Raw genomic sequence first — 21,774 nt, 5'->3', positions numbered from 1 at the left:
TTCAGAATGCAGCAGTCTGATTGGTCCTAGAACAATGCAGCAGTATGATTGGTTGGCAGGAACTACCCAATCATGCTCCAGATAGAAGTGAATCCACAATCTGATTGGCTTACAGTAGAATTCCGAAATTAGCCAATCATGTGCAGCCCATTGTGTAAATAATGTATATAAAGCAGGTACTTTGAGGGGACATTCATTCATTCCTCCTCACCACTATGAGCTGAATAAAGAGCATGAAATCACTTTGCGACTCTGAATATATTTCACTGGCGACGAGGATGGGATCCCGCTGAGCTGACTGCCACACACAGCACCGCAGCACCGCCACCTGCCGCACCGCTGCCTCGCACCGTGTATCCAGGCTTCAGCTCCGGGACACAAGGAACTCAGAATGGCAACCGACAACAGCTTCTCGCCATTCAACCCAGCATCTGGAGACTGGGAAGCGTACGCCTCCCGTTTCACCTTCCTCCTAGAAGCCAAAGGGGTCACCGACGAAGAAGACGCCAAGAAGAGGGCGATATTCTTCAGCGTCTGCGGAGAGGAGACGTTTGAAATCGCCCGGGCTCTCCTTGCGCCTGAAGACGTCGCTACTGTTCCATACAAAACAATAATGGCATTCCCGCAGTGGGGAGAGTGGCATGCAGTTGCCCAAGTCTTACTGGTTTGAGATTTCTCCTCTGGAAATAGTTAGCAAACAGGCGCTAAAACAGGATGGGACCTTTTTTGCAGCACAATTCCCTCCATGGGCAACCTTCTGGAGGTGGACCGACATGCCAATGATGGGTGGAGCCATTACCACAATTCAAGGATACATTTTGACCAGGCAAAGCGCTTGAAGGAAAGGATTGGGGCCAGTGGGGAGGGTGGCCTGTGACAAACAGAGTGTGATGGCCTGGGACTCGGACTCAAAACCAGAGGAGTCTCAGTCTGCACCAGATCCTTTGCCTCAGGCATCATCTGAACAAAGTCTAGCCTGATTCTGCAGAGCCCCAGTCTGCACAGGTTCCCCTGCAACAAACACCAGCTGGGCCAAGTCAGGGGCCTGAGCCTGCCCTGGCTCCAGATGTGGGGATTACCTCATTGCCTCCAGCTGGGCCATCACTTACAGCTGCTCCACTACCAGTTGGGTCAGGAGAGGCTGAGGGGGCCTCTGGGTCTAGTAACCCACCGATGTCTCCCGAGCTGCAGAGAGAAGGAAAGACCTGAGTACGTACTTGCAGGAGGAGTGCTCACCTTCAGGCAAAACAGGGAGGTGAGTCGCCGGGGGATCAGGATCGGCTGCTACCCCGAAAAAGATAAAAGGCTGTCGGACCCCGCCCCAGGTTTCGGGAGCAACATTGCTGTATGCTAGTTCCTGCCTGAGATCCTGTACCTGTCCTTGCCTGGTTTCCTGCCTCGTGTCCTTCTTTGGCCCTGCCGGACTGACTCCTAGCGGAACCTCCAGATTCTGGTTCGGTCCTGGACGGGTTACCCCCGGCCCAGCACACTGGGTTTGGCTTGGGTAGAGTCCTGATGACCAAGAGCAAGAGGGCTGCATTTGACGTGGGAATGTGCCACCTGCCCTTTTAAAAAAAGATATTAAGAATGTATGAAGTGCCCCATCTTGTCCAATATCCTGTTCTCAGAGGGGCCAAACAGATACCTCTGGGAAGCCCACAAACAGGAATCCCTTGCAGATGACTGCAGTGCCTGGAGACAGGCAGTCAAGTCGTGCATCCACAGTAGTGGAATAAGGAGGAATAACCACTGGCAGGACCGCAGAGAGAAGAAATGCCATGGTGCATGTGCAGCAGCAAAACCGGACACCTCCGTCTGCCCCTGCTGTAACGAAACATGTCTCTTCCATATTGGTCTCTACAGGCACAGCAGGTGCTATAACTCTCCAACAGTTTGACCGCCCCTCAAGGTGTATTCCTCCATTGTCTCCCAAGACAGATGGATGCCAGTGAACAATAGGAAGCTATCTTATACCAGCTCAGACCATTGGTCCATGTAACTTAGTGCTGTCCATACTGACTGTGGCTCTTGAAGGTTTCAGACAGCATTCTTTCAATGCTCAGGGTTTGGATGCCCTCCCATTAAGTTAAGGCCCTCCCTTCCAAGGGCAAGTTTGTATGGGATAATATAAAACTTAGGCCTCTTAAGGGACATGGGAGCTGATTGCCCACATGCTAAACTTTTGTGCCACCCCAGACACAACTTTGTAACTGCAGACATTCTACGGAGGTCAAGGATACCTACAGCCATCTTTTATTCATCGCGTCTCTTGGCGCTTGAGGTCCCTTCCTCTGTCTCTGAAGTGAGATCAGAGCCAAGATCCAAGGCTGACCTCGGCTCTTTGGTTTCAGAGAAGGACAGCGCAAATTAGCCCTGGAGCCACCGGACTGGACCCTTTTCTTCTTCCTCTCCTTTTGAAGCCCTCTTTGGTGTCAAAGCCTCCTCTTTGGAGTTAGCAAATCCTGTGACTTTGGCAGCGTTTGACGAGCTACCCCAGGGCCCTAGGGAGGAGCAGATCTTCCAAGAGGGACCAGCTTGTTAACATGCAGTGGTGGCGGAGCTGAGAGAGAAGGGGCCGTGGCTGAGCTTTGGTTCCTCTCCAGGCTGCCAAATCCCCAACACTACTTAGAACTTGATCAGTGCAGCTTAATTGCATTTGTCACAAGCAATAAAGCATTTCCATGCAACAAGGAACAGCGTGGAAGGAAGGTATGCAAGGAAGGGAGAGTGAAGCCAGAACGTTAAGCTGTCACTCATTTTTTTTTTGGACACACAGAGAGGCACCACAAGCCTGGGAAATGGAGGTGATGTCATCGCTTGTGCCCAGTTCCATGTACACACCGAGGACCTAATTGCAAATGATGTCAGCTGCGTTACCTACAATCACAACATTGATTTTAAAAAATACTTAATTACAGGTGTAAGGTAAAGGGACCCCTGACCATTAGGTCCAGTCGTGACTGACTCTGGGGTTGTGGCGCTCTTCTCGCTTTATTGGCCAAGAGAGCCGGCGTACAGCTTCTGGGTCATGTGGCCAGCAGGACTAAGCCGCTTCTGGTGAACCAGAGCAGCGCACGGAAACGCCGTTTACCTTCACGCCAGAGCGGTACCTATTTATCTACTTACACTTTGACATGCTTTCGAACTGCTAGGTTGGCAGGAGCAGGACCAAGCAATGGGAGCTCACCCCGTCGCGGGGATTCGAACTGCCGACCTTCTGATCGGCAAGCCCAAGAGGCTCAGTGGTTTAGACCACAGCGCCACCCGTGTCCCACATCTACCTGATGTAGATAATATTGAGTAAACTGGACCAATGTCCTGACTTAATATGAGGTGGCATATTTCTTTGTTTCATTCTTCAAGATTAGAGTTTGTGCAATATAAGATATAAGATTTTAAAATTTTATTTATAATAAAAAATGTGCCTGCTACTTTCTGGGCAGTGATTTACAGCTGTAACAATAATGTCAAAACGCAACTGCAAATAACTTTGAAAAATACAATGTAAGCAAAAACAAGAAAGCAATTGTCTATGTCTTACCAGAAGAAAAAAATGTTGAAAAATGCTTTGAAGGAAAAGTATATGTGAGATGAGATGCATGAACAGATTGTGATGGGCCAGAAAAGAAGGGGCAAGGATTTATCTCAGGAAAGGTGGAGGACAGAGGGGACATTGTTGTTGTTGTTTAGTCGTTTAGTCGTGTCCGCCTCTTCCTGACCCCCTGGACCGGAGCACGCCAGGCACTCCTGTCTTCCACTGCCTCCTGCAGTTTGATCAAACTCATGCTGGTCTCTTCGAGAACACTATCCAACCATCTCGTCCTCTGTCATCCCCTTCTCCTTGTGCCCTCCATCTTTCCCAACATCAGGGTCTTTTCCAGGGAGACTTCTCTTCTCATGAGGTGGCCAAAGTATTGGAGCCTCAGCTTCACAATCTGTCCTTCCAGAAAGCGAATATAAAGTGAGATGCTTACACTTCCATATGAAGAGGGAAGAAAGGAGCAGTTCGAATACCCCATATTTGGCAAGAGAAACATCTGCTTTGGGAACAAGTGTGCATCATCCCTTCTGAAAGTGTCCTGGTCTTGCCTACTGACGGACAATGCATGAGTCTCTTTCTCTTTCTGTGCAAGAGGCAGATTCTTTCTTCTAACATCAGTTACCTTGATCCTGGGAATACAAGTGACTTCCATTTTATCTGAAGCCAGACCCGTCTGTTGGAGAATATTTAATTATTTAGCCATTTTTAAATAAGTTAGCCATTGTTAATTAGCCATTTTAATTGGTTAATTGTTTTTAATGGTTAATTGTTAATTAGCCATTTTTAATAAATTAGCCATTATCTAGCCAATTATTTAATAAATTAGCCATTGTCATTCATTTGACTTGAAGCTTAGTTTCTTCTCTCTGAAGTCAGACCAATCTGGCTTGATAGAGATATGGATGCGAGGGAACACACCTTCGGTAGGAATAGCTGACATCACCTAGGTAGTTTGGCACCCTCCCTCATCCTCTTTTTCCACTTGCATGCCAACTGGTGGATAATAATAATAATATAATAATAATTTATTATTTATACCCTGCCCATCTGGCTGAGTTTCCCCAGCCACTCTGTGCGGCTTCCAACCGAATATTAAAAACAATACAGCATCAGACATTAAAAACTTCCCTAAACAGAGAACTTCCCTTCAGATGTCTTTTAAAAGTAAAATAGTTGTTTATTGCCTTGACATCTGCTGGGAGGGTGTTCCACTACCGAGAAGACCCTCTGCCTCGTTCCCTGTAACCTCACTTCTCGCAGCGAGGGAACTGCCAGAGGCCCTCGGCGCTGGACCTCAGTGTCCGGCCTGAACAATGGGGGTGGAGATGCTCCTTCAGGTATACAGGACTGAGGCTGTTTACAGCTTTAAAGCACCAACACTTTGAATTGTGCTCGGAAACGTACTGGGAGCCAATGCAGGTCTCTCAGGACCGGTGTTATATGGTCTCAGCAGCTGCTCCCAGCCACCAGTCTAGCTGCTGCATTCTGGATTAATTGCAGTTTCTGAGTCACCTTCAAAGGTAGCCCCACGTAGAGCGCATTGCAGGAGTCCAATCCCACCTTGGCAAACCTTTGTGCTACATCATGGTGAAAGGGGAAGACCCCCGGCCTCTGGCCGAATGCCTCTCATGAGCCTCTGGTGCCAAAGGAAGGTCCACATCCCTCCACACCTGAGCAGGGGGAGGCAGTTGCATAATTATGTCTTCCCCTTAATTGCGTCTGCTGCCTGCAACACATGGACTCATTACAAGCTTTTCATACAAGCTAAATTATTATTAATGAGCAGGCATTCTGAGCACCGGCAGCACATTAAAGTCACCCCACAGGACAATGAGCTCCATGCCACAGCGAAAAGCAAAACCACCCTAGAAGACTGCAGAGCTGAAATGAGATGATCACTAATGCAGTTGCTCTTTTGCTTTTTGACGAACTGACAAATGATTGTCTTCTTCTTCTTTGGCGTTCACTCGTAGCTGAGCAAGATTGTCTTACATGAACACGGTCTTAACACAGAGTCCGTAATTGACTGTGGGGGCCAATTCTGGATCCACACATCCTTCCACAGTGGGGACATAGGTTTCTGGGTTTGCCAAGCGTGCCTTCCTCTTAGCACATTTCTCCCTTTCGTCCTGAGTTCAAGCATCTTCAAAGCCCATGACAAACTTATGGTAAACGATGTTCTCCAACTGGAGCGCTCACAGGCCAGTGTTTCCCAGTTGTCGGTGTTTATACTACATTTTTAAAGATTTGCCTTAAGAGAGTCTTTGAACCTCTTTTGTTGACCACCATCATTACGCTTTCCATTTTTAAGTTCAGAATAGAGCAGTTGCTTTGAAAGACGATCATTGGGCATCCGCACAACATGACCAGTCCAACGAAGTTTATGTTGAAGAATCATTGCTTCAACATTGGTGATCCTTGCTTCCTCCAGTACACTGGCATTAGTTTGCCTGTCTTAAAATGACTGTGGAGAGCATAGGAGCCAACTCCTAGCGGCTGTGGGGGCTTTGGCCCCGAAAATAAAATATTTGTGGGGGCTGGGTCCCCACAAAGTTGATGGACATTCCCATTCAAATGGTGTGTGCGTGCTGCCGGGGTTCTGGCCAGCAGGCAGGGCAGGCATCCAGGCAAAACAACATATATACGTGCTAGCCCATTACTCACTTCTGCGTGCTGCTTGGGAGATCCATCAATCTTCTTCCCCAACGTGCTGCTGTGACTCATGTCTCCAAGACGTGAGCACATATTGACTAAGCAGAGTCAACAACAACAGCAGAGCTAGGCTGGAGGTGTGAGTACTAATCTCCTTTAGGTAAAGGTAAAGGTACCCCTGCCCGTACGGGCCAGTCTTGACAGACTCTAGGGTTGTGTGCCCATCTCACTCAAGAGGCCGGGGGCCAGCGCTGTCTGGAGACACTTCCGGGTCACGTGGCCAGCGTGACATCGCTGCTCTGGCGAGCCAGAGCCGCACACGGAAACGCCGTTTACCTTCCCACTAGTAAGCGGTCCCTATTTATCTACTTGCACCCGGGAGTGCTTTCGAACTGCTAGGTTGGCAGGCGCTGGGACCGAACAACGGGAGTGCACCCCGCCGCAGGGATTCGAACCGCCGACCTTTCGATCGGCAAGCCCTAGGCGCTGAGGCTTTTACCCACAGCGCCACCCGCATCTCCTTTATTTATGTACAAAACAGGACAAAGGAAAACATGGGTCTCTCTCTTCTTCCTTGGAAAGAAGGAAATACGAGAGCACAACAGAACGGAACAGTGCAACAAAAAACTTCCGTTTCCATGACTTCCAACAGTGTTGGAATGTAAATACAGACATGTGATGAAACAATCACGTGATTGATTGTGCGGGGCGGGGCTTACTTGGGCCCCCAAAATATTTCATTCAAGTTGGCACCCCTGGTGGAAAGGGAGTAAAAACCAAGGCAATACAACAACAACAACAACAACCCCGATCCTGTCCCCACCACTGCTAACCCATGGCTTCCTGGAATGTTTGCTGGAAAAAACAGCTTCCTAGAATGCATCAGAACTTCATGGTATCATTAATGGTCTTCCCCCATTTTTAGGAAGTAGGGGATTTCCCCTTCCTTTGCATGCAATTCCAGTGATGCAGTTAACCAAGTCATTGTGGTGATGATGATTATACCCCACCTTTTCCCCTGACAGGGACTCAAGGGTTCAAAATAAGAACAGCTAAAAACATTTTTTTAAAAACTATCGTTACAAATACTTGGAAGAGTCTGTGGCAGAGATAAGTCCCGAATCAGAGGCAAAAGCTGAAGCAGGCGAGGGAGAGGAGGGAGATTAAGGGGCAGAGATGAGTCTGGATGATGAAGGGTCTCCCGCTCCTGCTGGGACAACCTCCCCTCCCCCTCTGATTTCCAGCACCAGGAGAGGCATGAAGTGGGAAGAGCAAAGGCAGGCACAAAGGTGCAGTCTTGCTTGAAAGGAGGCCAGGAGAGGAGGAGGCATAGATGACCAGGGGGAACTGGGGACATTTGGTCTCGGTGACTGATTTCGTGGAGTAAGATGTGCAGGGAATGGGCTGCTGTGATCGTTAGACCCGAAACTCAAGAAGATTGTGTCCTTGCTAATCAAGAGTTAACTCCAACTTTGACTGTGTGATTTGCTGCAACAGATTTGAACCCAGATCCAAATCTCAAAGTGGACAGGTGTCAAAGCAGCTGGAAGAGGAGAAAAAAGGCCCTTGAGAAAAAAGGGGTAGACTGTCTTGCCAGATTGGTGCATGCTCTAGTTATCTCCCACTTGGACTACCGCAATGCGCTCTATGTGGGGCTACCTTTGAAGGTGACCCAGAAACTGCAGTTAATCCAGAATGTGGCAGCTAGACTGGTGACTAGGAGTGGCCGGCGAGACCACATAACACAGGTCCTGAGAGATCTGCATTAGCTCCCAGGACGTTTCCAAGCACAATTCAAAGTGTTGGTGCTGACCTTTAGAGCCCTAAATGGCCTCGGTCCTGTATACCTGAAGGAGCGTCTCCAACCGCATCGTTCAGCCCAGACACTGAGGTCCAGCGCCGAGGGCCTTCTAGTGGTTCCCTCATTGCAAGAAGTGAGGTTACAGGGAAGCAGGCAGGGGGCCTTCTCGGTAGTGGCGCCCGCCCTGTGGAACGCCCTCCCTTCAGATGTGAAGGAAATAAGCAGCTGTCTTATCGTTAAAAGACATCTGAAGGCAGCCCTGTTTTTAGTATTTAATGCTATATTGTTTTTAACATATTCTCTTGGGAACCGCCCGTAGTGGCTGGGGAGACCCAGCCAGATGGGCGGGGTATAAATGATAACAATTATTATTATTATTATTATTATTATTATTATTATTATTATTATTTGACGCAGAAGTTCAGGGTTCCATTGGATTGCTTGCTGCCTCCTTCAGGATGCTGGTGTGTTACATGCAAGTGCGCAGAATGGCACATGCACCAACTGAGTCTGCTGAAGGTCTTTGACTGCAGGTTACCAGGCCTTCAGGAGCCAGAGAGAAGCAGGGAGAGTCAATTAGACAAAAGCAGACACTGGATCTGTCAGATCCACCAACACTTTCCCTAACCCCTCCTTCTCTTGAAGATGGGTGACAGGTCTGGCGTAATAGAGGTGTCTCCGCTCCTCCGAGGGGGAACAGGCACCAAGAGCCATAGCTCTGCAAATTAAACTGTCATTCCGTCCCGCACAACGTTCAAACCTGATATCTGGAGTGCTTCACAAGTGCTGCCTCTGTCTGGCTGTCACCCAGCCGCACAGGAGCACCTGGGCTGTGACAGGGGAAGAGGCGATGAGAACGGGGAGCGATTCTGATGGGGGGTGCCAGAGTCTGACATAGAATCACAGAACTGTAGAGTTACAAGGGACCCCAAAGGTCATCTGGTCCGACCCCCTGCAATACAAGAGTCCCATCTAAGATGCAGCACACCTCTGTGAGGGCTCACTGCAGGCGCCTTTAAATGGCTCATAGCCTGGGCTCTGAATCGCTACTCTTTTGCACAGGATGTCAAGGATGGATTCGGTAATAAAGGAAGCAGATCTCTGTTGACAGTGAAGTTAACTCTTGATTCATACAACTCTTCCTAGTGGCCTCAGTAACTCTTCCCAGTAGATCTTGCTCCTATCCAGCAATTCCCTAAACAGTTTAAAGCCCTAAATTGCCTCGGTCCAGTAGACCTGAAGGAGTGTCTCCACCCCCATTGTTCTGCCCGGACACTGAGGTCCAGCACTGAGGGCCTTCTGGTGGTTCCCTCATTGTGAGAAGCAAAGCTACAGGGAACCAGGCAGAGGGCCTTCTTGGTAGTGGCGCCCGCCCTGTGGAACGCCCTCCCATCAGATGCCAAAGAGATAAACAACTACCTGACATTTAGAAGACATCTGAAGGCAGCCCTGTTCAGGGAAATTTTTAATGTGTGACATTTTAATGTATTTTTAACCTTTGTTGGAAGCCGCCCAGAGTGGCTGGGAAAGCCAGATGGGCAGGGTACAAATAAATTATTATTATTATTATTATTATTATTATTATTATTATTATTATTATTATTATTATTTCCAGAACTGAAAGTCTCTGCTTTTCAACCCCCCTAAGGCTCCTCCTCTCCTGGATTTTTCCAAAGCAGTCTCAAACTGTGTCTGCGAATCTCTGACCTCTGTTCTGCTCTACTCATTACTCTGCAAGTTCACAGAGACTAGGGGGGAGGGGGAGACTTTCTAGAATCTTCAGCAGTTCCTTGACCTCCCCCTCTGCTTCAGCCTCTGAGTCTGTACTACTCCCTGTCACGGACTCTTTCTGCTCACTAAACCCTGTTGCCCTTTCCGTATCCAGCCCCTCTTCCCAGTCTTCTCCCTCCGGCCTCTCCTCGGTGTCCCATCACCAATCCCCTGGCTCTGAGCTTTCCTCCTCTGGGGGTTCTCCGACTGTAACCTCCCACCCCTCCTCTGCATGCAGCCAGTCCCTGACACATGATCACTTGACAGGTCAGCAATTAGCCATAATCAATCCGGACAAACGCTAGAACATTAGCAGTGGCAAAGTTTTTATCGGTGGTTGCAAGAACCAATGATCCCTATCTTTAAGTCTGAACAAAATGCTTGTTTAACCTGGAGGTAGGCTGTCTGAACTGTGCATTGCTTTGTAACGATTTGTTGGGTCTCTGGACCGTAATAAGATTGATTGATTGATTGATTGATTGATTGATTGATCAATTAGTAAACATTGTGCCTCAGATTAACCTCAGGTTCGTTGACCTGACGAGAGAGTGTTTGGCGCATTGTGCCCAGAACGTGGATGGTTTTCTGGGGTTAGTGTGGGACAGGATTGAGAGTAATCAGGGAGAACAGGGCAGGCCTTAGGACCTGGGGGGAACAGTCAGGAGCTGGGGTGGGGCCAGAAACCCAGCTGGAAGGGAAGGAGGAGGTAGTCAAGGGGAACATGGTGCAAAAGAGGGTCAAGGCAATGGAGGTCTTGGTGAGCCCAATGATTAGCATGATGAGCTACTGTGCTTGATGGCGGATGGCAGATGTCCATCCTCTTATTGTGAGTCCAGCTTTCTTCATTCACCACGAGGATAACAGGGCTTTGCTTTCCCAAGCATCATTCAGCAAAGCAGTTTGCACAGCCCACTTGGGAAGATAACAAAACAACGAAATTGAAAACTGTAACAATTAATTGCACTTTTATTCAAAATCCGATTGAAACTATTTACCGTATTTTCCTCTCTATAAGACGCACTTTCCCCCTCCTAAATGTAAGGGGAAATGTGTGCGCGTCTTATGGAGCGAATGCAGGCGGGAGGCTCTGCTCAGCGCTCCCTTTAAAGAGTCGCATGGAGCGTGTGTGCGACTCTTGGGGGCTTTTCCCCGAGGAGGGAAAAGGGCTGTGCTTCTTTCTCCTCAGGGAAAAGCCCCCAAGAGCCGCACACATGCTCCGCACACTCTTTAAAGGGAGTGCAGCTCTTGGGTGAGCCTTCTGCCTCAGCCGCACACAGCCTCTTCTGGGCAGGGGGAGCCTTCAGCCTGCTGCCCGGGAGAGGCTGCGCACGGCTATCCCATAAGCCAGAACAGCAAGAGGCTATCCCATAAGCCAGATCCCTCTTGCTGTTCTGGCTTCTGGGATTAAGAACATTTTTTTTCTTGTTTTCCTCCTCCAAAAACTAGGTGCGTCTTATGGTCTTGTACATCTTATAAAGCAAAAAATACGGTAGCTGAACTAATTCAGCAAAGCTGATGAACTCGATCTAGCCATTTGCACCTCCAGCACCAGCACCCTGCCGCCCCTTGCCTCTTAACACCCCCTAGGCAATCCCACCCACTCCAGAGGCGGCTACTGCCAACTTTGGGAACCGCTGCCCAAAAGTGTGTTCCATCATTTCCCCTCCAGAAAAAGCTTGTCATCGTCTCTTTTTGTTTTTCGCCAAGCGTAATCCCAGTGCCTGCTCTCCTCTTCAGCTCTGCGGGAGGGCACGCATGAAATATTTATAAAGAGTGTGACTGCCTTTCTGCAGACTCCTTTCGGGAACTATAAATCCATCTCCCCGTTGCCTAGAACCACACACCAGCTGCTCTTGGGTTCAGTTTCCGGCATGCGCTGAGTTCACTCTCACTTGCCCGTCTGCTTGATGAGCAGCTGGAAAACTTCAGCAAACTCAGAGGAAAGTGGGACTGAGCTCAAATGGATGCTCTGTTGTTTCGCTGGCACCCGTGGCCTCAGCTGCTTTCTCCTTGGCTGCCGTCATTCAGGCACTGCTGGGCGCAGCTGTCGGGCGGCGGCGAGGGCATTCATTCTGGGCATGTGCCCGATTTCCGCCTGCGGGGCTGGATCTTGACAAGGCCCTTTGATTCTCTGCATGACACAAAATGTCTATGTTGGCATCCATGGGCATCGACAGCAGTGCTCATTCAGTTGGTTCAGGGCAGTTTGGGGTCTCGCTAGGCAAATACGAATTGGACCCTCTGTTGGCATGACCAGTCAAAGGGAACAACGTTAGCAGGCAGGGCTGGATATGAGAGCTGGATTCAGTTCATCGTCCAATTCCACAGCATTGGCACAGATCAAGGGGCTGGGAAAATTCCTCTACAAAGAAAGGTTGAAATATTTGGGACATTTTAGTTTGTTTTAAAAATAATGATAAGTAAGGAGGATGCATCAGATCATGCATAGTGTGGAGAACTGTAGACGGGGAGACGTTTTTCTCACTCTCTCATAATATTACTAGAACCTGTATACGTGAAGGAGCATGGGTGATGCTGTGGTCTAAACCACCAAGGCTCTTGGGCTTGCCGATCGGAAGGCTGGCAGTTCAAATCCCCGCGATGGGGTGAGCTCCCATTGCTCTGTCCCAGATCCTGCCAACCTAGCAGTTCGAAAGCATGCCAGTGCAAGTAGATAAATAGGTACCACTGCGGCGGGAAGATAAACAGCATTTCCGTGCGCTCTGGTTTCCATCACGGTGTTCTGTTGCACCAGAAGCAGTTTAGTCATGCTGGCCACATGACCTGGAAAGCTGTCTGTGGACAAATGCCGGCTCCCTCGGCCTGAAGCAAAATGAACGCCACAGCCCCATAGTAGCCTTTGACTGGACTTAACCATCCAGGGTCCCTTACCTTCTTACTAACCTGAAGGAGCACCTCTACCCCCCTCTTTCGGCACAGACACTGAAGTCCAGCTCTGAGGGCCTTCCGACAGTTCCCTCACTGCAAGAAGTGAAGCTGCAGGGAACTATTTGGTGTTCCTTCAGCCCCCAACTCTGTGTCCAGGTCGCAGCTAGATTCAAGGGACATGCGGCTTCTGGTTTCTGGCACGATCTCTCAACAGTCTGTTTCATGGACAGGCCAGCCGCCTTGTCATTTGCTGCATTGGTATCCCACCTTTGCTCCCCAGAGGCTCAAGGTGGCAAACACAGTTCCCCCTCCCCATTTAGCCCCCAGAACAGCAACTGAAATATACTCAGAGTCCTGTAGTGATTTCATGCTCTTTATTACAGCTTGTAAAACCATGATTGAATTGCCCCCCAAACCTTAGGTTTTTATATACATTATTTACACAATGAGTCCCGTCTGATTGGCTGATTCTCCTTCCCTCCTGCAGGCCAATCAGTTGTTGCATTCTACGATCCTACCAGCCTAATAGGCTGGTTAACTTCCTCCTGGAGCCTGATTGGTCTTTTCCTGCAAGCCAATCAGTTGTGGCATTCTAGGATCCTACTTGCCTATTGTTCTAGGATCCAAGCTTAGTAAATAACAGCAAACCTGTGAGATAGAAATATATATATATATATATATATTGTCCAGTAGCACCTTAGAGACAAGCTAAGTTTGTTCCTGGTATAAGCGGGTGGTCAAAACCACAGAACCTAGGACTTGCTGATCAGAAGGTCGGCGGTTCGAATCCCCGCAACGGAGTGAGCTCCCGTTGCTCAGTCCCTGCTCCTGCTAACCTAGCAGTTCGAAAGCATGTCAAAGTGCAAGTAGATAAATAGGTACCGCTCCAGCAGAAAGGTAAACGGCGTTTCCATGTGCTGCTCTGGTTCTCCAGAAGTAGTTTAGTCATGCTGGCCACATAACCCGGAAGCTGTCTGCAGACAAACGCCGGCTCCCTCGGTTTATAGAGCAAGATGATCACCGCAACCCCAGAGTCGCTCGCTACTGGACCTAATGGTCAGGGGTACCTTTACCTTTACTTTTACCTTTAAGGTGCTACTGGACAATTTTTTTATGTATTTCGACTGGTTCAGACCAACACGGCTCCCTACCTGAACCTGTGAGATAGGTTAGGCTGAGAGTCAGCGGCTATCCCCCAAGATTACCTAGTGAGCTTTTCGGCTGAGTGGGGGTTATCTGAACCCCGGCTTCTCCCAGGTCCTAGTACAGGCTTCCTCAACCTTCAGATGTTTTTTGCCTACAACTCCCATGATCCCTAGCTAGCAGGACCAGTGGTCAGGGATGATGGGAATTGTAGTCTCAAAACATCTGGAGGGCCAAGGTTGAGGAAGCCTGTCCCAGTAGGACACTCTTAACCACACCAGCCAACGCTGCTCTTAACTCCCCCAAAACTTGGTTTCCCGCTGCCTCCAGCTCCATCTTCCCTTTCCTGTGGCAGCCCAGATTAAAGAGGTCTCCCTTGCCTTGCCTGCATCCCCGCTCTCTGCAATGCTGGAACCCGGTTTCCTTCCCCCTTCTGCCCCAGGAGATTTGGTTGCTGAACTCAGCAGGTGGCTGCGGCGCCATCGACGAGGCACCTGTCAGCTATTTTGGCTCCTTCTCCTTCTCCGTTTCCCCTAATTATAAAATCGCGGCGGCGCTGGCGTTAGGGGCCTTTTCCAGGCATGTGTGTGTGCGCGCCACTGTGTGGGGGTGCACTGCGCGCGAAATGTCAAATTGAAGAAATTAAAAATGTAAATGACGGAGCCTAATTAACCAGTTGACAGCGGAGCACAGCTGCCGGTGACAGTGACTGATTACCTTCCGCAAATCTTGTCCTCGAAGGCCTGCCATACTTTGGGGGTGGAGAGGAGGGAGGGAGGGAAGGAGGGCATCCAAAATAGCAACTGCCTTAAAGTGACAGCCTCTTGCCGTACGCAAACGTTTTGCACTGTATATGAGACTGTGCCAGGCCCAGCTTGGGCTCTAGGTAGCCATTTCTGAGCCCTAGACCTGGATGGTGGTGTTTTCAAATTCAGAGTCGCTGGTGTTGATTGCTGGAGCCTGAAGTCCATTTAGCAGTGGCGGCTGGTCTATTAGCTTAAAAAGCTTCAACCAGGCTTCGCCTTCACAGAAACCCCAAAACAAGAACAGAAATGCAATTGCGGAAGGATTTCTGGATTGTGGGCTTTCAGAGTTCTGCCCCCACCTCAGTCTCAGAGTTACCAGGTCACAGTGTTGCAGAGACAGTATGTACATCTGTCCTTTATTTTTATTTTTTAGAATTCACAACTACGTTTCAAAACAACAAGCCTTTGCAAAGTGACTTGAAATATTAAACCGGCACTAAAACAGGGGAATTCTGTTGACATAGATTCAGTTAAAAGGAATGCAAACTCAGTACAGTCGTACATTGGTTCTCAAACACCTTGGTGCTCATACGTTCTCGCTGCTGAACGCCGAAAACCCGAAAGTAGGTGTTCCGGGTTTCAAACGTTTTTGGGAATCCAAACGTCCAATGTGGTTTCTGCACAATTGCAGGAAGCTCCTGCAGCCAATAGGAAGCCGCACCTCAGTTTTCGAACGGTTTTGGGAGTCGAACAGACTTCCAGAACGGATTATATTCAAGAACCAAGGTACGACTGTATAGTAAGCAATTCCCCTCTAGTGGCAGCCACTGAAAACAATTCTTCACTAAAGCAAGGTGTTTTTTAACGCCTTTTCAAATCAAGAAGGCCTGCAGAGCGCACCTGAAAAGGGGGTTTGGCAGATCTCCCTGGGGAATGAGTTCTACGGTCATGGGGCCAGTGCTAAGAAGGCCCCGCCTCTAGTTATTGCCAATTGGAACTGGCTTGTTGGTAGAACTCTCTCCGGCACAACACTTAAAGGGCCTCTTTGATCCCCACCAGGTACTACTCAGATATCGGCAAGATGCCAGCTATCAGTGACCAGGACATGAACGCCTACCTGGCTGAGCAATCCCGCATGCACATGAATGAATTCAACACAATGAGCTCACTTTCGGAGATCTACTCCTACGTGGGCAAGTACAACGAAGAGGTGAGATGGGCTGGGGACAGGGAGGAGAAGCACCCGATCACAGCTGCCACGAGGGGCAGAAGGATCTGTCGATTTTGGTTCTAATTTTTACTATTTTTTTTTTACAATTCTTCCTTTGCATGTCTGGACCCCTTAGCTAGTCTGGTGATGGATTAGGCTGGATTAGGCTTTCCTTGGCCAACAATGAGCTGAGCAATTGTCACCTCTGGGCACTTCCTGGAGTCCCTATTGTTCAAGGGCAAAGTAGTGTTGGAATGGAGGAAACTGGCAAAGGAGTTGATTTTATATGATTGTTAAAGCTAGGTAGGGACACGGGTGGTGCTGTGGGTTAAACCACAGAGCCTAGGACTTGCCGATCAGAAGGTCAGCGGTTCGAATCTCCTCAACGGGGTGAGCTTCCGTTGTTTGGTCCCTGCTCCTGCCAACCTAGCAGTTCAAAAGCACGTCAAAGTGCAAGTAGATAAATAGGTACCACTCTGGCGGGAAGGTAAATGGTGTTTCCGTGCGCTGCTCTGGTTCACCAGAAGCGGCTTAGTCATGCTGGCCACACGACCCGGAAGCTGTATGCCAGCTCCCTCGGCCAATAAAGCGAGATGAGCGCAGCAACCCCAGAGTCGGCCACGACTGGACCTAATGGTCAGGGGTCCCCTTTACCTTTACCTAAAGCTAAGTAACTTCCCTGAGCTGCCAAGTCAAAAGGATATACTGATGCATAATATTTGTAACGTTTAACAACTTTAAAGATGTGCCCCCCCTCCCCGTAATTTCCATAACACGTTTGACATGACCAGCTTCAACCATTAAGACGTCTCTCTTCTGCCTCTCTTCCACAGATCCTTGGAGCCCTTGATCAAGATGACCAGGCCGGGAAGCAAAAGCTGGCCTACAAACTTGAACAAGTTATAACCCTCATGAGCATAGACAGCTGAGAACTGCCCTACCAGGGGACTCCCTGGGAGGGATTTGAAACAAACATACAAACAAAACCAAGCCGTGCCTCAGTCAAGAACATCCTCTTTACCAAGTGCAAGTTTCTGATTGGCCGTCGAGCGGAGTCACCGGAAACAGCTCTCGACTCCTCTAAGGCTCGCCCGCCAAACCTATGGACGCCAAGCAACTAGGCCTCAAGGACTTGAGGGACGTCACCGCGGACGGATCCCTTAGTGCGGGGACCATACAGGTGGAGCTCCCTCGTCCACAGATTTCCCACCCCCCCCTTCTGCCTTCTCCACGGAGCATATCGTCATATCATCCGTTAACTAACAGAGCAGACCACCCTGGTTCGCCTCTGTCGCTGCTGCTTTTACTGGCTCCCTGCGGGCTCGGATCCGTGGAGCAGGAAACTAAACTCAGTGTTATTTCGAAGCTGCGCCAAGGCAGGACTTTCGCTCTCTTGCCTCTGGAGACCCCGGCAGAGTGGGAACGAACTTGGTTTTTCCCTCCCACTCAACAGTGCTGCCGTACCCCAGTCTTCATCCTATGGGGAGGACCCCAGTGACTTTGACCCCCCTCCTTGGGACTGGCATGGCAGAGGGGTCCCTGTGCCCTGTGAGCTAACCGTGTTGTCAGCTGCTCTTCTGGGATTGGGTGGAGAAGGAAGGAGAACCACTTATTCCCCACTCCACAATTTTCATGCATTCATCTACTTTTTGTTTTTATGGGTCATCCTCATTTTCAACCTGTGCCCCGCTGACTGTGAAACTAAAAGGCAGCCACATACAAGCACACACCTTTCTTTCCCTGAAACTGTACCTGTCTCTTCTCTTTTTGCTTCAGATGCATCTCAGTGGGGGCGTTTATATCCCTTCCTAAACCAGCGCGGCTTCACGTTGTGCAGTGAGGCACTCTCGCCGTTGCAACCAGAAGCGGTCCCCTCCCTCGCTTTTTTTGTACGATTCCAGACTGCAACTTTCTGTATCTTTCTGGCTAACCATCCCAAACAATAGAGCACAAAAAATAATAACAAGAAGCCTTTGATCAAGACACAGCACAGAGTTAAACCCAGAAATAAGTACCAGCATTATGGAGATGACAAGAGGTTGCACCCCAGGATTGGGGTAGGTTTGGGTAAGAAAAGAGACCCCCCTCCTAAGCCCATTTCTTTTTTCTTTAGTAGTAGCAACAGACCGAATGGATGTTCAAAAACAGGAGGGAGTGTTTATCATTTGTAGGGATAATTGGCTGGGGCAGTGTAGCTTGTGCAATGCTTTTGCCTGCAAAATTGCAATTGGGACTGGATTGATTCGGCATGTTCTTCTTCTTTGGTTCGATGCATTCATGTAATCATGTAAACACATTCCAACCAGAGCAAAGCAATTTTGCATTGCATTTAGTTTGATGACAGAATTCAGCCATGCTATCTTGTTGAAATCAATGAGACTCAAAGGCTTCCCTCCTGACTGGGCCATGTCCCAAATTTGGAAAGCAGGAGCTAAATGCTGGTCCAGAGCTTTTTGCACTCTTAAACACAGCCCCTCACACATTTCCAAAGTACAGAATCAAAACGCACACTTCTGGCGTTGGCATCTGCCTGCCGAAGCTTGATGGATCCAATGTACTGGAGACCATTGAAATAAATAAATAAATAAATAGGCTTCAGCTTTCTTTAAGTCTGTGCTGAGTCATCATGACACATATTTAGCATCAATTTTGGGTCTTTCTCCAGTGCTCTTTGGAGAGTAGAAAAAGAAACCCGAGTTTCATTGGTGAAATTTGCATCCCGTCAAAATTAGCATCTATTGTTCAACTCAACAGTGTTTGAGTTTCCGATCTGAATGAATTTCCATTTTGGCACCGACACAAATTCGTTTTGCCTGAAGTAAGAGGTGAGGAAAATATAAGCAGAAGCCACCTGTGTCACAGTGACATGGAGAGCTGCCTTATAGCAGGTCAGACTGTTTATCCTCATGTTGTTTACCCTGATCTGCAGCAGCTCGCTGGCGTTTCAGACAAGAGAGAGGCTTTCCCCCTCACCTGCTGCTCACTTGGGTTTGTTTTCCAGCTGCACATGTCAGGAATTGAACTTGCAGCCTTCTGCATGCAAAGCATGGGCTCTGCTGCTGAGCAGTGGCGTAGCATGGGGGGTGCAGGGGGGCCCGGCCGCACTGGGCGCAACATCGGGGGGGGGGCGCTCGCACTCGCAGCTCTCTGCCCCTACCTGGCTCACTCACTCTCTCTCAGCGCTGTCACAGATTTCGCAAAAATTTTGCTATTGTCACACGGATCCACTGGTTGGGGGCGCAAATTACTTGCCTTGCCCCGGGTGCTGACAACCCACGCTACGCCACTGCTGCTGAGCAATGGTCCACCCCGAAGTCTAGATTCCGCAATGGCAGTTATGAGTTGTTCTGCAACACCAGACATTGACACTACCTTCCTGGAGTAAATATTTTGCCAAATAGGCAGTCTTGTACCAACGCTCAAAAGCACCATATAGCAAAAGGCGTTAATTCCATTAGTGCATTTAAAGGCTCAGCAACAAGCCCAGCAAGGTGTAATTCCCAAACTCCTGGGCTATGGGCAATAATGACACGGTTCACTTCAGCACTCCTCTGCCTTGTTCCAGGGCTGCCCAACCTCACTGTGATATCAGAGCTGGTCGTTCGACGGCCGGTCATTCGGAGGCGAGGCAGGCAGAGAGGCCAGAGGTTAAGGATGGGAGTGTAGGACCAGGACAAGCTGCAGAAGCACTCAATCTTCTTTCTCCTATTTTTCACTGTGAAATAACCGTGCATTGGGTCACTTGGCCGTCAATATGACACAGATCCGACCCATCACAACTGTGCTGTGAACATGTTTCCTACCCATTCCCACCCTGTGCAACCACGGAGCTTAGGGGGAATGTTTTTAACCTGGCCCAACAGTTGTTTGTTTGCATACATGCCTCCATTCATTCCATCTCCATTTCTTTTGGCCTTGAGTCAGCTAACATTGGTGTGCAGTACAGGATTAACCACTAGGCTATGTCAGCTTAAAAAGCTTAAAAACGGCTTCTGTTATATCTACGTATCTGAGAGTGCCTCTGGATGGCGAATGCCTCCATCCTGCTTCTTTAGAAATCCCCACCCTTTACATTTCCCTTATCCCACGACAGGTGTGAAATGAGCCTGTCCTTCTTAGTGCAGGAATTTAAGTTACGGGCTGATACTGGTCGGAGGAGCAGAATCATGGAGCCTGGTACGTTGCATTGGGCAAAAGTGGGACCTCCACAATTGCTTCTGCAGGGTTGTGCGGATACAGGAGAAGAGCAGGGGTCACGGGACCAGAATCCAGACGTTGTTGCTCATTTCCGCAACATCTAGAGGGTGGAGAAGTCTTGATTTACCATCACAGAATTTACACTTTATGCTCGTTCTCCTGGATCGCCGGCGGACGGAAATGGCGAATGGATGGAAAGCTCCGGGCTAGGAGAGAGAAAAAGTTTGTCTCGAATACAGAAAACGCTTTTAGACATGGAAGAAACCAAAGGTTTTTGACAAGCGAAGTGCCACAGGTGACGAAGGTGGGAGATGGCCCCCCCACATGGCTTTCTCCAATTCTAAAATGAAAGCAAAGCTGGCGGGAGAGATTCCCAGAGCATGTTTGGGTCCTGGTTTGTTTGCACACACAAGGAAGGAGAAGGTGGGTTGGGTACATCTGAGGGGGAGGAGATATTGGGGTTGGGGGAAACAAGACCACATGATTTTGCACAGCTGATGAGGAGGAAACAGGAAGGAACTGAGACTCCGCATGCTCCTGGTTTAAAAGGTTTTTTAAAAAAACGTCGATGGTTTTGTTTTTTAACATTTTTTTGCTAGCACAGACTCGATCAGGTTTTCGTTTCAAACTTGAGCACCTCAAAGGAATGAACAGAACGTATCAAAATAACTTGCCAGAAACGGGAAGCAGTGTGTGAACGTCCGCACCCCTAGCCCCCCACCCCATCGATTTCCTCTTTTCTCAGACCTAGGCGTTTAAAACAAATCTCTATTTTGGTTCTTTTTTTATTTTTGTATCTCAGAATTCATATTTGTTGTTTCTTAGTTGATTTCTTTCTTTTCTTTTCTTTTCAACCTTGGAATTGTGCCACAATTGTGATGTGAATGTGTGAGCTCTTATCCCACCAGGCGCCTCTGTCTGAGGTCTTGGCTTCTAATTCCCCTCTTCATTTTCTGTTTATGTGTATGTAACCTACAAATGAAGGAAGCAGAAGGAAGAATGCATTATTCTTTGATTACAAGGATGAGCAGATATCAATACCCAATACAGTGGTACCTCTGGTTGCGAAACAGGATCTGTGCTGGAGCCCTGTTCGCAACATGAAAAGAACACAACCCACAGCAGCACGTCTGCGCATGCGCAGGTTGTGATTCGCCGCTTCTGCGCATGCGCGTGGCATCATTTTGCATGTCTGCGCATGCGTGTGCGGCGAAACCCGGAAGTAACCCTTTCCAGTACTTCCGGGTCGCCGCGGGACGCAATCTGAAAAAACGTAACATGAAGCAAACGTAACATGAGGTATGACTGTAGTAACAATTCAGAACCCAAGTATGGGCTAATCTTCCATTTTAAACACTCAGCTTTCAAATGCAATTTTCCCCAATTTGGTCAATTTGCTGAGTGTTGCATTACTTTGTCACAATCCCCTTTCCCCCTTGATTTCTGACCAAATCGCCTTGTCCCAAATAATTATAAAAGTCCCGCAGCGCCTTGAAGATGAATAAACATATCGCAGCATGAATTATAGGAAGCTCAAGCCTACTTTGTCAGATAATAAAATAATAATAATAATAATTTATTATTATTTATACCCCGCCCATCTGGCTGAATTTCCCCAGCCACTCTGGGCGGCTTCCAACAGAACACTAAAATACAATAACCTATTAAACATTAAAAGCTTCCCTAAACAGGGCTACCTTCAGATGTCTTCTAAAAGTTTGGTAGTTATTTTTCTCTTTGACATCTGGTGGGTGGGCGTTCCACAGGGCGGGTGCCACTACCGAGAAGGCCCTCTGCCTGGTTCCCTGTAACTTGGCTTCTCGCA

At 48.7% G+C, this 21,774-nt stretch overlaps 1 protein-coding gene across 1 annotated transcript in view; it reads left to right on the top strand.

The window, feature by feature from the left end:
- The window catches only part of PLXNA4 (plexin A4), a 590,122-nt gene extending 572,132 nt beyond the window's left edge, over positions 1-17,990 (top strand). Inside the window, exons 31-32 of the mRNA XM_053407170.1 lie at positions 15,602-15,752; positions 16,586-17,990. Of these exons, the coding sequence (XP_053263145.1) occupies positions 15,602-15,752; positions 16,586-16,681 (247 nt within the window). The 3' untranslated portion in view covers positions 16,682-17,990. The remainder of the gene's footprint in view (positions 1-15,601; positions 15,753-16,585) is intronic.
- The last annotated feature ends 3,784 nt before the right edge of the window (positions 17,991-21,774 follow it).

This window comes from Podarcis raffonei, chromosome 10 (genome assembly GCF_027172205.1).
Source record: "Podarcis raffonei isolate rPodRaf1 chromosome 10, rPodRaf1.pri, whole genome shotgun sequence".
NCBI lineage: Eukaryota > Metazoa > Chordata > Lepidosauria > Squamata > Lacertidae > Podarcis > Podarcis raffonei.
The sequence above is the reverse complement of the archived record's forward strand: the minus strand, read 5'-3'. Positions and strand labels throughout refer to the sequence as shown.